The sequence below is a fragment of the Magnolia sinica genome, chromosome 8, assembly GCF_029962835.1.
Source record: "Magnolia sinica isolate HGM2019 chromosome 8, MsV1, whole genome shotgun sequence".
NCBI lineage: Eukaryota > Viridiplantae > Streptophyta > Magnoliopsida > Magnoliales > Magnoliaceae > Magnolia > Magnolia sinica.
Window position 1 is genome coordinate 55358712 of NC_080580.1, and position 16910 is coordinate 55375621.

The 16910-nt window shown below is 40.7% G+C and overlaps 1 protein-coding gene across 6 annotated transcripts in view; it reads left to right on the top strand.

Moving 5' to 3' along the window:
• Window positions 1–16910, top strand: part of LOC131253332 (protein SCO1 homolog 1, mitochondrial) — a 46270-nt gene that overhangs the window by 8908 nt on the left and 20452 nt on the right. For all 6 annotated transcript variants that reach the window (XR_009175091.1, XM_058254297.1, XM_058254298.1 and 3 more), the window contains exons 3-4: window positions 9344–9523; window positions 12457–12547. Coding sequence is in view for 5 of the 6 variants with exons in the window: in XM_058254297.1 (XP_058110280.1) it covers window positions 9344–9523; window positions 12457–12547 (271 nt within the window). In the remaining variant the exon portion in view is untranslated. The remainder of the gene's footprint in view (window positions 1–9343; window positions 9524–12456; window positions 12548–16910) is intronic.

Here is a 16910-nt window from a genome sequence, read left to right on the forward strand (position 1 = left end):
TAAAAATGTCATACAATCATTTTATATTTTTCTCATTAGAGTACAACTGTTGAAGCGTGTACCAAACATCTTTGGCATTTTCTCTGTACATTACATTTTGATGAACTTCTCTTCCATACTATGGAAGAGCCAACTCATGACCTAACAATCATCTTTTATTTTTATTTTTATATTGGGAATAAGTTTTAGATTCCTTAGAAGGGCCAGTTGTTGTCAAGTGTGTTAATTGTTCTTTTGAGAGGAGGAAAATATGTACCGAACGGGCCCATGGTAAATAATTTTCAACACTTGCTGTTTAACAGAAGCGATCTGCAGACAATTTATTCTGACATTGCTTTTGGAATCTATGGCGGCGAAATAGGTTAAACACCACAAAGTTCCAAAAGGATATGTAGGTGCAGGTGTTGTTTGTGGTGAGAAACTTTAGCACGTGTTTTTTGTATCATCAATTGGGAAAGTAGAGGAAAGAATTACTCGAACTTGCCTTTTAAAGTAGGAGCAATCAACTGTAGTGGCGCAAACGAGAGTCAAGTCACAATACTTCTAGATTTTTAACAGGCCAAACCCACAACGATATGAGGTCCATAATGTTTGTGTTATGGTCATTTTATGATGAGTAACACACCTACTATAGACAGTGAGTTGGGCCTATTAGAGATCGGGCCCACCAAATAGCGAATTGGGCCTGACATAAATCTAGGCCCATAGAGATAACCCAATTTTTTTTGATGACATGCAAATCTGATTAGAATGGTGATCGAGAGATCTGGTAGATTTGGGCCCACAACGAAGGTCCACAGACAACGTTCGATAATTAGCAACGTTTCACCAGGATAGCCCACAATAGCAATGACCCAAAACTATGATGGCCTAAGGTAGATCACTGATTGCTGATCACAACAATTGGCATATTGATCAACAATTACAGAATGATGATGGGGCCCACAAACCACAATTGATCACAACAATTCAACGGTGGCGATGTCCATCAAATACAGTAGCAATGGCCCATTGACGAATGGAAGATTCGATAACGAATCCGAGGGCGAGATTCTTGAAGCAACAGATGATCATGATGCAAATCAAACAATAGGTTGATCAAATAGTGATTGAGATGGGCCTGTGCACAATGTCTTTCTCCAGTGAGAATGACGATTAAATAGGCAAAACTCCAATGGTCTGGATGATAGGAAAACCGCAAACAACTGTAGATATTCAATTGTCAATAGGCAATGATTGTAACAACAAATGTAGCAACGATGAAGATGAATTTGACCCGACAATCCTTTGCTGCCGATGCGGATTCGAAGACGGGCCAATGATCACGATCAGATTCTTTGATGAAGCAGAATGGAGATGTGTAGAGGCAATGGTTTGATCACCACGAACAGATCATGATCTTTCAACAATGGCCTTGGAAAATTGTTTTGGACCCAACTGATCCAAGAAGAGAGATGAAAGAGATGCATGTCATCTTACACCATTAATGGTTGCCGGTATTGCAGAACGCAACTGGCTCTGTTAAAAAAAGAAGATGATTAAAGACTCTGTACTCAATCAAAACAACAACCGAGGAAGTGTAAGAGATGATTGGGAATGGGATAGGATGTACACGAATTGGAGAGCGAAGCGGATCAATGCTCTGATACCATTTAGAAACAACTACTTGGGAAGAAGATGCATGAGAGAGAGAGAGAGAGAGAGAGAGAGAGAGAGAGAGAGAGAGAGAGAGAGAGAGAGATGTGCATGTAACTGAATAAATCTGGATTGCCTAAGTGGGAACGGAAAATGTAAGGGGTTTGGTGATTTAGGTTGCAGTGATTTGACAAGTAGATAAGCACACATGAGAAATGACCACCTATAACTACGATCCATTTTTTTGCCTTTAGGGATTTCCATATATTCTTCGACTTGCAGATGATCAATCTTGTGCATGAACATGCATGATAGATGTAAAGAGTATACACAATTACAATGGTGGTGGTGGTACAAGTGATAGACAATGATTTGTTAGCAGCGCGGAATATTCTGGAAGAGGAAGAGGTCGAGTTCATTGGCTTGTTGAAGCGGCTTCTCGGTATTAATCCTTTTGTGACGGCTTTAGATTTGGTGGTTTATATCAAAGAAAAGTTCGGATAATTTTCAGTCCAGTCCTTTCTAGTGTTTTAAGTATCGGCGAAATCGGCCGATATATCCCATGATATATCTTGTATCCCACCCATGCGATACAAAACACACAACTAGTGGGAAATATCCCACGTGTTCGATTTGGTGAGCATTTTCGATTTTCGATCCTTTTTTACCTGTAAATAATGTTAAATCGGTGTCAAATTGTGGCAAATTCATGATTTTTCATGCTTTGGGAACTTCGATTTCGAGATTTGGAGATGGGCTGAGTTGCGGAAATTTGAAAAAAAATCAAAATTTCCTAATTTCTTGCAAATCGGTTGCAATCTTCCTGTCCAAACATAAAATCAAACATGTATGTAACCTGATTTAGTAATTCTTCTTTTGCTTTTGAATGTATTGCTTGTGTTTCCACACGTCTTCTTACATTTATGAATTATATGAATAGACTTTCAATATACTTGTATTAATTCAGTTGGATAATATATGAATAGATTTTGGGTCCTTACTCATGCCTCAATGGTAGACTCATAAGAGTTTCAACACAATGTCATGGGTTCGAGTACCCATTGTGGTGAAAAACTACTGTGGTGTGAGTGCGTGGGTGTGTGTGGGGTGTGAGTCCGTGTGTAAAAAAAAAGAAATAAGAAAAAAAAGGATCCCATACAAAGAAAACCTATTATGTGCACTTGTTTTTTGTAATGTATTGATGTCTTTTTTAACAATTACTGAAGTTTCATTGAAAAATTCGACAATTTTCCCAATGTTTCCAACAATAGCGATACATTACGCAATACAATCGATATATCCCACGCGATAACCGATACATATCCATATCCCAAGTGTGCAATGCATAACGTGATACCGATATTTTGAACACTGGTCCTTTTACAGTTTGACCCTTGGGACAGTAGAGAATGATTTGATGATAATAATGTGAAGAAAAGAGGAGAAGATTGAGTGAGGTGGAGGAGAGTTTGGGAAAGATGTGTTTGGCTTGCTTGCCCTAACACAATATTTTATTATAATAGAGCATATAGTACACTGCAAGAGAAGAGTAAAGTGTGCACATGTACTTTCACTAAAAGGGTCACTACTAACCACATACACAAATATTAACCACATACACAATACACTAGCATTCTCTATACTCCCCCTCAAGTTGGAGCATGGTTGTTGAACATGCCCAACTTGTCACGAACACGATGAAGAACATATCGACTCAAGGACTTTGTAAGGACATCAACAAGTTGATCCCCAGATCAAACAGAAGGAGTGACGATTTCCTTAGAAGCTATTTTCTCCCGAATAAAGTGACAGTCGACCTCAATATGCTTGGTTCGCTCGTGGAAAATCGGGTTACTAAAATATGGATGGCTGCTTGGTTGTCATGGTGAAGAGGAACAGGATCCGAAGGAGGATAGCCAAGTTCTTCAAGAAGGTTGCGAAGCCACATGAGCTCACATGTCGCATGAGCCATAGCACGATATTCTACTTCAGCCGAGGATCGGGCAACGACCGGTTGCTTTTTGCTCTTCCATGTTATAAGATTCCCACTTAGGAAGGTACAAAAGCCAGATATAGAGCGGCGATCATAAGTACTACTCGCACAATCAACATCGGAATAGCCAGAAAGATGAAGATGACCATGCAACTGAAAGCGGAGGACAAGACCCGGGGCTGATTTTAGATACCGAAGTATGCGATAGACAGCCATGAGATGGGAAGTACGGGGAGCTTGCATGAATTGGCCAATAACACCCACTGCAAATGAGAGATCTGGGTGAGTAATAGTCAGGTAAATAAGCCAGCCTATAAGACGTCGATACATCCCGGGATCAGTAAGGAGAGCACCATCATCTGGTTGAAGCTTCTGCGAAGTATCCATGGGAGTGGTAGCAGGCTTGCACCCTAACATGCCGGTCTCCATGAGAAGATCGAGTGCATTTTTTCGTTGTGACAACACCAATCTGGATGTTGAGCGACTAACTTCAATTCCGAGGAAGTAGCGAAGAGGACTAAGATCCTTGATATCAAACTTGGTCTTCAAAAATTCTTTGACCTCCTTCATTCCAATAGAATCACTACCGGACAAAACTCTATCATCCACATAGACAATGAGAACCGTGATGCCTGTCGATCGACGACATATAAAGAGAGAATGATCGGCATAACTACGAACAAAGCCGAACTCCAAGAGAGCTTGATTGAATTTTTCGAACCATGCACGTGGGGATTGTTTGAGACCATAAAGAGCCTTCTTCAACCGACATACAAGCGCAGGGTTGTGAGAAGCAACAAAGCCAGGAGGTTGATGCATGTAAACTTCCTTTGCAAGGTCCCCATGGAGAAATGCATTCTTAACATCAAGTTGAAACAAGGGCCACGATAAATAAACGGCCAAGGAGATCACAACGCGAATCGAATTAAGCTTAGCCATCAGAGAGAATGTCTCAATGTAATCCACACCACGAGTCTCTGTGTGACCCTTAGCAACAAGACGGGCTTTATAACGATCAATGGAGCCGTCTGGAAGAAACTTGATCATGTAAACCCAACGACATCCAGCAGGTTTATGACTTGAAGGAAGTGGCACAAAGTCCCAAGTATGATTCTTCTCAAGAGCAGACATTTCTTCTATTATCGCCTTCGTCCAGTCAGGACTTTGAAGAGCATGTGAGAGAGACCGAGGAATAGTCTGTGATGAAAGAGAAGCTGCAAACAATTGAAAAGACGGTGAAAGATGATCATATGAAACGAAATTACCAATGGGGTGTTGAGTACAAGATCGTGACCCTTTGCGCAAGGCAATGGAGAGATCTAAACTCGAGGTAGGAGAGTCACCTGAGCCAACATCCATAGTGAGCGGAAGGGTGGATGGCTGAGCGTGTGAAGATTTATCTCGATGATGATACACCCACAGAGGCTTAGGCTCACCCAAATCATCAACCAGATGCTGAATGGAGGGGAGAGGAGTTTCGCCATGATCACTAGTGGAAAGAGGAAGAGGATAAGAGTCATACTCCCCCTGACTCACAAGAGGATCATAGAGGGATCGGCCTGGAGCTGAGAAAAAAGAAATATCCTCAAAGAAGGTTACATCGGCAGAGACATATTTCTTGCGAGTCAATGAGTCAAAACATTTATACCCTTTCTGACTCCGAGTATACCCTAGAAAGATAACATTTAATTGCCTTGTGGCTAAGTTTATCATTACTTCCATCCAAAATTTGAACAAAGCATGTGCAACCAAAAACTTTAGGTGGTAGAGGAAATGGATTATCATGAGGATACAATATAGTAAATGAAGATTTGTAAGACAGGATAGGTGAGGGCATACGATTAATAAGAAAAGTAGCAGTTAGAAGAGCATCACCCCAAAAATGTTTAGGTAGATGCATACCAAGTAGAAGGGTGCGGGCAACTTCAAGAAGATGACGATTCTTTCGTTTTGCAATACCATTTTGTTGAGGTGTGCGAGCACACTCTGTCCTAGACAAAATACCATGTTCCTACAAGAAGGACAGAAAGGCAGTAGACATGCATTCCCCTCCATTATCGGAATGGAGGGTTTTGGTGGAACATTGAAATTGAGTGCACACTTCATGATAAAACACTTTAAACGCATCAAACACTTCACTTTTAGATTTCAAAAGATAAATCCAAGTCATGCGTGAATAATCATCAATAAAGGTAACAAAATATCTAAATGTAAAAGTGGAGGCAACCGGAGCTGGTCTCCAGACATCCGAGTGAACCAGAACAAAAGGTTTTGATTTCCTCCCAGAAGAGCTAGGAGGAAACGTAGCACGATGATGTTTAGAAAATTCACAAATATCACAACATAACGGTTTAGTGACAGATAAAGAGGGAAACAAAATTCTCAATCTAGCTATTGATGGGTGGCCTAAGCGGCAGTGCCACCGAGTCATGGACTCTCGATCTAGAGAAAGGGTACTAGAAGCGGCAAGGGGTGTTTCATCGAGAAGATAAACGCCTCCTCGCTCATGCCCCCCACCAATCACTCTCTTCGTCTGTAGGTCCTGAAACAAACAATAAGAAGGGAATAAGGTAATGGAATAATTTAATGATTTAGTAAGAGAGCTAACAGACAATAAGTTTAACGGAAAACGAGGCACATGCAAGACTGAGGACAGAGAGGAAGAAGAAAGAGGGATGAAACCAATACCAGAGATGGGAGTTTGGGTTCCATCAGCGACTGTGACATACTGAGTGTAAGGAGAAGGAGAATAAGAGGAAAAGAATTGAGACTTACCAGTCATATGGGAGGAAGCTCCGGAGTCTATGACTCAGGAGGTAAGAGAGGATGGCGCAAGAAGAGCAGTACCTGACTGGGCCGAGCTTCGTAAGATGGCTCAGGAATATCACGAATGTGAAGCCGCATAAGGGCATCATATGCAGCCCAAGAAATGAGAAGAGACTCCCCTGAAGTAGACTGCTCAGCGGTCGAGGTGGAAGACTGTCTCGGGAGCAACTGTGGATGCAACAGAAGCTGCGACATATGTAGGATGACCATGTATCTGTCAGCAATAATCAACGGTGTGATTAGTTCCACCGCAATGTGAACAAATGCGAGAACCATCACATCCTCATCCACGTCCACCACGACCACGAAGACTACGGCCGCCACGACTGCGATCTCTCTCGCGGCCTCTACCACGACCACCAAAACCAGAAATGTGCCATGAACTCAATGATGGTACCTGGAGGCCAAGAGAGGACTGATCGCCAGCAAGATGTGCTGAGCGCTCGGGTGACACAAATGAATGAGAAGGAAGAGTAGAGACAGTAGCACGCTGACAAATGGCATAGACTGTCGTCAATGGAGGAAGAGGATCCTGCATAACAATCTGATCTCGAACATGAAGATAATCAGAATTCAACCCAGCTAGGAATTGCATGATACGAGTATCATCCCGCTGCTTATGGGCATGTTCATGATCCTTTTTACATTTGGAAGGAAGAGGCTGATACATATCCAACTCATCCCACATACCCCGAAGCGTCGAATAGTAATCTTTTAATGATCTGGAGTTTTGTTGGAACCGACCAATTTCTTGAATAAGCTGGAATACCCGTGAAAAATTCTGAGATTCCGAGAACATATCATGAAGCGTATCCCAAATGCCTTTAGCCGAGGATAAAAATATCACTGAGTGGCTAATCGAGGAATCCATACTATTCAACAACCATGCAATAACTTGATAATTCTCCTTTGTCCAAGAATTGTAGGCAACATCTGTAGAGCCTGGGGGATCATCCAAAATATACGACAACTTGTCACGGGCTCATAAGAACACTTTTACAGATTGTGCCCATTGAAGATAGTTGTCACCATTCAACATAGTGGGGGTAATTTGTAAGGGGTTGGATTCAAGAGACCCTGTGCCAAGAGATGAGGGCCCTTTGTCAGCCATAGGAGAGTCCAAGAGAGATAAACCTATGCCAAGAGAGGCCCTACGCCAAGAAGGATTGATTCAAACAACTCTATCTCACTCAATCCTTCAAGATAATAAGAGATAAACCTCAAACAAATAGCAACCGTCCAAATTAACATGAAACTCAATCAAAAAGGGCCAAGCCGCACGTCTGTTTGAGGTTAAAAACCTCTCAAACATTGATCTTAAGTAAACAATCCTCCATAGGTAGCTCGGGAGGAAGATTTCGGTCCATCTTGAGCAAAAAAACTAAAGAAAAACTTACCGATTTGAGGTAGATTGAAGAAAAACGGAAGATGGGTCCGATTTTTGAATTTCTCTATTTCGCCCAAAATGTCACGAAAGGAGGTCTAAAATTTTTTAAAAAAATCATGACAAATCTTCTAAAATCAAGATCTATCAAACCCCTAAACTTTTAGCTCAAACGGAGTCCATGCGTCCGTACAATGTTGACGCCTGCCGTACTACTGCTGACGTCAGCAAGGTGACGTGTCGCCTCTCAATCTTTTGGATGCGGAACGCCTGGATCTATGCTTTGATACCAAGTAGAGAATGATTTGATAATAATAATGTGAAGTAAAGAGGAGAAGATTGAGTGAGAAGGAGGAGGAGAGTTTGGGAAAGATGTTGTGTTTGGCTTGCTTGCTCAAACACACAATACTTTTTTATAATAGAGCATATAGTACACCGTAGGAGAAGAGGACAGTGTGCACATGCACTTACACTAAAAGGGTCGCTACGAACCACATACACAATACAGTAGCATTCTCTATAAGGACTTCTTCAAGAAAGGAAAAGGTGCACAATTCTTTCATTCGGTTCTATGGGGCCCCTCCCAAGGTAGCAACATTGTCGTCGTTGGTGGGTAGGAATAAGGTGCTTACGGTTGATGATCTTTAGAAGAGGAGGATGATGATTACCAATGTCTGCCCGTTGTATATGCAGAATGAGGAGTCAGTTGACCACCTCTTCATTCTTTGCCCCTTTTGCTAGAGAGCTTTGGGCAAGGTTCTTGGGAATCTTCGGCGTGTCATGGGTGATGCCGAATTTGATTTAGGGCTTTCTCCTCTTGGCTTGGGGACGGGATTGGAAAGAGAGAGAGGATATGGAGGTTGTCATTATTGGCCGGCATTTGGGCCTTATGGGGAGAGCAGTAACGGGTGCTGCCGTAACTATAGCGGGGTAGTTTAAGAGGGCAAAATTGGATTTACATAACTGGTTCTCGAACTCGAAAGCTCTTGGCGATTGTCCTCTTCCTTCTGATTTTTGGGTTGGCTCTGTAATTGTTTTGGCCACTTTGACCTTCTTTGTTCAATAAAATCTTTCCCTTTCAAAGAAGAAGAAGAAGAAGAAGAAGAAGAAAAGAAAAGAAGAAAAAAAATGCCAACATTGTAATTTTGTATACTCGTTACATCTATCATGTACTCAGCACTGCCCATCCAAGTATCTGTGGCGTATTGGATGAGATTTAATCCGTTTTATGCTCTGGGTGAGACTCATTGTACATAAATCTGATGCAGCATTGACACAGTGAATGGTCTTATTGGGTATGATCAACTTTGGGAAATAGACGATGGTGCATGCATCAATTTTAGGTAATAATATTGGAAGCAATGATTCATAAAAAATGATTTTAAACAGATCGTGACATGATCCGTTTTAGATCACGTGTCTTTACACAATCAATTGGCTGCTGAACAAACTGTCTTGCCACTCCGGCTATCTTACTTTTAAAATTTTTTTCTGTTGTTCTGCAGGTGATCCCTCTAGATTATGTAAGCCATGCTTCAACACTATCTTATAAATATCTATCTACCAGTAGCATGAATCCTGAAGAGCTTGCTGCAAAGAAACCTGTCGAAGTTGCTTCTAAGGAAGGGGAGAAGGCAGAGGAATCGCATCAAACTGATCCTGCTGGGAAGCCTATTCGAAGAGGGGTAACTCACTACCTGCTTCGTCTTAGATGAACCACTAAGCTTGATTCCCTCTGATTATTGCATGTCAATATAAGCATAAGTTCAAAATAAAAATCAAATCAATTAAAAAATGTATGATATTTTTATATAAGCCTGATCCTGTCTGATTACTGCATTTCAATTTTAACTCACTACCCACAAGCATATCATTCTTTTTGATGAATAGAAGCTGTATGACTTTATCCACAAAAAAAAAAAAAAAACAACCGTATTGGAGTTCTAGCGTTTAATAATTTTCCTTCACTGGAAGGAAGAATTGTAAGAATCCTTTAAACTAAATTAATTGTTTGGAGAAGTTAGCGGAAGGCATGGATATCATATAAATAATTTATTGAATTGCAGAGCCAAGTCGCCTCCAAAAGGTTTACCAGTTAATGTCTGGCTTTATCCATCAAATTACGGTCCTTGCAATGATCTCTATGCGGAAACTATAATGTTGCTGCACAATGTATTCAAGTTGAAATCAACACGGAGCTGAGGTAGAACCTTCAAATGGGGGTCAAAGTGGCTTCTTTTTGTTATTATTATAAACGACGACTCTTTTTTCTTTTTATCATAAAAAGCTATATACAATCTATATGCAAATGGAATAGTTGTCCAATGCATAATTTTACTCTAGACATCCCCTTGTTGCAACTGCAAGACAATCAATGACACTTTTCGGCTCCTGAAAAACATGTTGAAACTCCACCTCTAGCTTAATGGTGATATCCAAGATTTCATTGATCGCACACATGCTAATCTCCAAGGGCTTGAATATCTTTGTGGCCTAAAAATTGTCATTGATGAAGTCTCCTTCATAGAAAGGCTGTCCGGATAGAAATGTGCTGAAAATTCTCAAAACCTTTTATGAATGCTTTTGTCATCTGTTTCAAATCTCTCATCCCATTTGGACCAAAGATCCAAAAGTGCTGGTTTAATATCCCTAAGATTCTCTCTAAAAACTCCAGCAGTGCCCTCCGAACCAGTTTATAGACTGAACTACCTACAAAATTCAGCTTGATTGCACCCATCACCATTTCTTTCCAAGCAATTGATCTCCTCTTCCCCGACCCCTCAATCCTCTTTTGGCTCTCGATACCCAACTTCTATTTGTTCTTCAAAAGCTAAATCCCCAAAAATCTTCTCTCGAACATCACCACATGAGTCAAATCTTGTTGAAGATTTGACTTCATCAAAATCAAATCTTGTTGAAGATTATATGGTTCCTTTGTTTCAAAATAATCCTCAAAAACCATGAAGAACCATTCAAAATATATAGCTATTCATGTAAGAAGAAGAAGATGTTCCTATTCACAATTAATTCATTTTCGGTGTGGGGCTGGCAAGAAGAATTACTGGTGGATGGCCTCCCTGGGGGGATAAAATCATTTACTAGTAGATGGTATTTGTTATGGGAAAAATAGGGCGGTCCACGAAAAGAGGTCGAACCGACAATCAGCATGAACCAATGGGCCAAAATACCTGAAAGAGAACTACTGGCAGGGAAGGGCCGACCATAAGATAGGTCGCCATCATCATAGGTCGGCACGACCATAGGTCGACATGACCATAAGATAGGTCGGCCTAACCATAGGTCGGCATGACCCTCGACGAACTTTCCAGAACAACAACTTAATAAGAGTTGATAGGCTCGGCAAAGGAAGCTAAGAGCTACTCAACATTGAGGTAATACTGACCTACTGGTAACTCAGTACTACCTCCTACCTCCGAGGCTTATCTATTATCCAGTCTTGCCTAAGGGTCGGATGAGCTTATTGGTCTCCGACTAATGTCTGGTCTTATCCAAAACGAACGGCCCGAAAATCTCTCCCGAAGATCTCGGGAGATAAGGTCAGGATCCCGGAGATATCAGACATCTATGATCTAAGGAGGATCCTCGGCATATCAGGAGTCCCAAATGGGGAAGATCTCCAACGGTGTGATCTTCCTTCTAATAGAGAAGATCTTCCGACGATGTGATCTTCCCTCTTGTATAAATAGGGTAGGCCCTAGACGGTGAAAGGTACACAACTCATAAACTCAAAAAAGACCGGTGACTCTTCTCTTGGACCATTTCCACAAAGACCTAGATCCTTGACTTTGGCATCGGAGGGGCCCTTGCATTAGCTAGGGTTTTCCTTTCTTCTTTTGTCTCTTTTGTGCAGGTGTCGAAGGGTTTAAGGAGGGTCCACTGGGAAATTGCATCAACAGTATTTAATCTTATCATGCAGTGGGGATTAAATAGCTTTCCTTCTACTTGTTTTTGTCTCCACTTGAGATCTGTGTTCATCTATTTGTCTTTTCTTATCATTTCTGAAAAGGTTCTGGTTTTCCATTTCTTTGCCATTTGTAACCGGACTTTGCTAAGTGCACGCATATGCTATAAGCTCGTGTACATGCCTGCATGGCACACACATGCAAGATATAAGCCATACACTGGGTTGGTCTGACCTTGTATGTGTTTTCCCAAAAGTAAAATTTGGTCCAATCAGCTTGTGGGCCCCAATATTTGAAACAAGTTGATGGGTTGGAAAAACTTAAGTTTTTTTTTTTTTTTCTTTTTCTTTTTCTTGTTGCAAACTGTGGCCCACCTAACCAGTGGATCAACCTGATTCTTGGGCTGGGTCATACGTATAGTGATGCCGTTCTGATGGATGGATTGGATGATGGACCTATCGTGCCATGCTGGCACGTGTGGCATTTACATGAGCTTTATTGCACACGCGTGTGGGCTTAGCAAAGTTCATGTAACCAACCCAGTGGATTTGTTTCTTATGAAAGAAGCATGCATCCTGTTGCTAGTGGCTGTTCCAATTCTATTACATATATTTTTATCTTAGTTCACCTATCATTTTTCATGTCCTCCTTGGGAATCACTATTTTTGACAGATTCATCTTGAGTTGACATGCAGCCTGTCACATGGTTGAGCCTTTTGTTGCTGATCTTGACCGGAGCAGGACTGATCTTTTATTATGATAATGAGAAGAAACGACACATTGAAGGTAGATTACTACGGTGAGTAGGAATAGATAGATATACTTTGTTTGATACATTGAAAAAGAAACCTTGCCAACTAGTTTATTCTTGAGAAAATTATAGACTTTGTTTGGTTGTGGAAGAGATTCCATGATTTCTCCAATTGTTCTTTTTTCCTTAGTTCCCAAAGTTCCGTTTCCTTTCAAAAATAGAAATGTTATATTATGACTTAAAATCCTTGCCAACTGGTTTATTCTTGATAAGATGAACATCTCTACCTATTTCTTGTGACATGCTAGAGCTAGTTTTATGTCTTAGTCATCTTTGATAATACACTTTTTTTTATTTGATATTGTGAATCTGCATGCGAAATCTTCAACTTATTTCAGATTATTTTCTCCGTACCCCGGTGCCTATTTATAAGAACAAAGGAGACAATGATGTGGTAACTATTGTGGGATTGAACTTATGATCCATATATGAAACTTTGAGAGATGAGACGAATGTATCTCCACATGGTCTTTATTGACATTGAAAAAGCATGTGATAGGGTCCCTATAGAGTTAATATGGTGAGTGCTGGGAAGGTAAGGAGTTTCAAGTGGATATATCGACATGATTAAGGATATGTATGAGGGAGCGGTAACAAATTTAAGGACTACTAGTGGAGGGACGGATGAGTTCCCCATTCCTATAGGCTAAATACCAAGCGTTGACATTTAGCCTGTTTCTTTTTTGCATTGATTATGGACGAGTTAATGAGGCATTTACAAGAAGAGGTCCTATGGTGTATGTTGTTCAGTGACATTATTTTAATTGACAAGATGAGGGAGGGGAACAAAGCTAGAACTATGGAGGGATGCTTTAGAACTAAAGGATTTAAAATCTGTCGGACTAAAACAGAATATATGGAATGCAGTTTTAGTAACAATAGGTGTGGAAATGAGGATTTAATTAAGATTGCTAACCAAGAAGTACCCCAAAATGTCTCCTGCTCGTAGATGAGCTGGCAGAGACAGTTTAGTGCGTGTGAGTGATCTAGGGTTCAATTCCTGGTAGTTTCACCTTTAAAAAAAAAAAACAAAACCCCAAAATGTCCATTTTTGGTATCTTGGGTCAATAATTCATGAGAGTGGAGAGATTGAGAAGGATGGTACTCAACTAGTCATAGAATTCAAGCTCGGCGGAAAAAGTGGAGATGTGCCTTTGGAGTTTCATGTGATTGTTGTGTACCAATCAGACTTAAGGGGTGATTTTTTAGAATGACTATTAGACCAGCCATGCTTTATGGGAGAGATTGTTGGGCAGTTAAGAACAACATGTTTATGGGATGCGTAGCTAAAATGAGGATGTTGAGATGGATGAGTGGCAAGATGAGGAATGATGGAATTAGAAATGAATGCATTAGAGGGAACTTAGGTGCAGCAACAATAGGTAGTAAGTTGAGGGAAAGTAGACTTAAATGGTTTCGCCATGTGCGACTGAGACTAAAAACTATGTCGGCTAGAAGGATTGAGTTGATTCAAATTCTATAAAAGTGCAAGGGAAAGGCCCAAAAGGATGTGAGGGGGAGGTAGTAAGAAATGACTTGATGACCTATGGCTTAACTAAGGATAAGGTTTTCATAGAGTGGAATGGTAGAACATTATTCTTGTAGCCTACCCCTAGTAGTTGAGATAAGGCTTAGATGATGATGAAGTTTGAATCATTATGGTGTGGGAGAATATAAAACCTTCTGTCATGGGTGGGATTGATGCTCATCTTACCATGGACGTGTACTGCGATAGCTTTAAATGGCTGCATATATCATGGAATTGAGTTGGCACAAAAGATAAATGCCATTGTCTTCAGTAACAATGGCTGGGATTGTTTGATTAGGATGGTTTTTGAAATGTGCTTCATCCATGGTAGGGTCCACCCAGTGTTCGAAGTATCGGTATCGCTACAAGTTTCGTTGGTTGGGGATATGGAAACAATAACGATTTCGCCGATAATATTGTTGATAACCGGAAATGCAGAAAAACATGGGAAAATGGTAGAATTTTTAATGAAACTTCAGGAGATGCTAAAATACACATTTGCATATTTAGGAATAAAAAATTTGCAAAAAGAATGTATACACAATTAGTTCCCATTTAATGGGGGTTAAAAGCATGTGTCGTCATAAGAAATAGTCTAACCATCCCATCAATCCCATCTAACCATCCAATCATCTATCCAAACTTCCATCCAAACATCCATCGATATTGCAAAATATCAACAACTCACGATATTTTGCCAAGAAATCATCAACAACTGGAAAGGAAACAAAGGATTGTGGTCTTGACATCGAGCATGTTGCGATAACGATAATATGGAGATATTACCAATATTAACAACTACAAATTGAAAACTACATACAATAATGAGCTCATAAAAAATGGAATAGATTTTTTTTTTTTTAATAAACTAACTTTCTGTGATATATCTACATTGGTGATATTATTGAAATATCGCCGATACATTTGTGATACAAGCGTCACCTAGAATTTACACAGTCGAAAATATCAGCGATATCGATACAATGGCAATTCAAGCGACACCTGGAATTTACACAATTGAAAATATTGGTGATATTGATATGTAGGCGAAACTTAGTAATACATTGCTAATGCCTGGAATTTCCAATACTATCGGTTAGTGTTCGAAATATCAATATTATCGGCCGATATTATCATTATCGCCCCCTAGCGAGATGAAACCCGCGCGATAACCCTCGAAAGTTTAAAAAATACCCAAAATCTAGATATCGCATGATATATCGTATATATCGCACGATGTATCGTCGATATCGCACTATTTCTTCACCCATTATTTTCGGATATCGACAGACGCACTCACGGACGGCCGGACGCTCACGGGTTTATTGCAGAGGACTCACGAGTTCCACTATAGCCAACAACCCACAACGACCATAAAAAGCCAATGCGGGTTTGTGGAGAATTAAAAAAAAGAATTAGAAATAAAAAGAAGAGAGATCGGAGAGTACCTGTAGGCTGTAGCGAAGATTGGTGATTGGAGGTGGGCCATTCCATCAATTGATAGGTAAGTTCGATTTCCCTCTTTCTTCGATGATTCTCTCTATTTTCTTCAATTTTCCTCTTTCTTCGCTGATTGGAGAGTATCTGTGGGGATTTCTTGGAGATTCCGGCGAGAAATTGGGCCGGATTGAGGAACCCCTTCATTCCAGAACGAGAATCATCGCCGAACCGTCACTTTGGAACCCTTGCGGAACTTTTGCGTTCATGAAGGAGAGGGAACGTGAAGGAGAGGGACGCGGATGGGGGAAAATGGGAATCGGATTGCGTACTGAGTTACTTAGTACGCTCTTATCGTACTGAGTAAACTCAGTTGGGCCCACCTTGAATGTATGTGGTCTATCCACGCCGTCCATCCGTCTTCCCATCTAATTTAAGGGGTTGATCCCAAAATTTAGGCATATTCAAATAACAGGTGGATCATACCACAAGAAACAGTGGTGATACTAATTTCCACCGTTGAAACCTTTCTTGGCCCTGCAGTGATGTTTATTGGTCATCCAAACCATTAATAAGATCATACAGACGTGGATGAAGGGAAAATACGAATATAAGCTTGATCCAATCATCCAAGACTTCTGTGGCCCTTAAGAAATTTTCAACGGTAGATGTTCAATTCAACTGTTTTCTACGGTGTGGCCCATTTGAACATTGTATATGCTTTATTTTTGGGCTAAAGCCCTGAAATTATCTAGTAAAATGGATGGACGGATCGGATAAAATACATAAATCATGGTGGACCTCACTGAGTTTACTCGGTACGGTAAGCGTAGTGAGTTACTACACAATTTCATTCACTTAAGTGATGTCACCAAGTTCTGTGGGTCCCACGGTAATGTATGTGTCGTATCCACACCGTCCATTCATTTGGAAATATTATTTTAGGGCATGACACAAACAATGAGGCAGATGTAAATCTGTAGTGGACCCCACCACAGAAAAAAGTGGAGAGAGTGACACCCACTGTTAGGGTTTGGTATGGTCCATCTGAGATTTGGATCTTATGGTTTGGTATCACGTCCTAAAATGGGATGGAAAAACAGATGGATGGCATGGATATATAAAAAAAATATATCAAGATGGGCCCCACACGGTTAGGGTAACACCCACTGAGTTGTTCTCGGGTAACAACTAATCCGCTCTCAGTCCGTTGCACACGGACGAGAGCAATGTGAGTGTGACCTTGACCGTGGGCCCCACCATGATGTATGTGTTGTATCCACACCATCCATCCATTTGTATAGATCATTTTAGTGCATCAACTGAAGAACGAGGCTGATCCAAAGCTCAAGTGGACCCCACCACAGAAAACA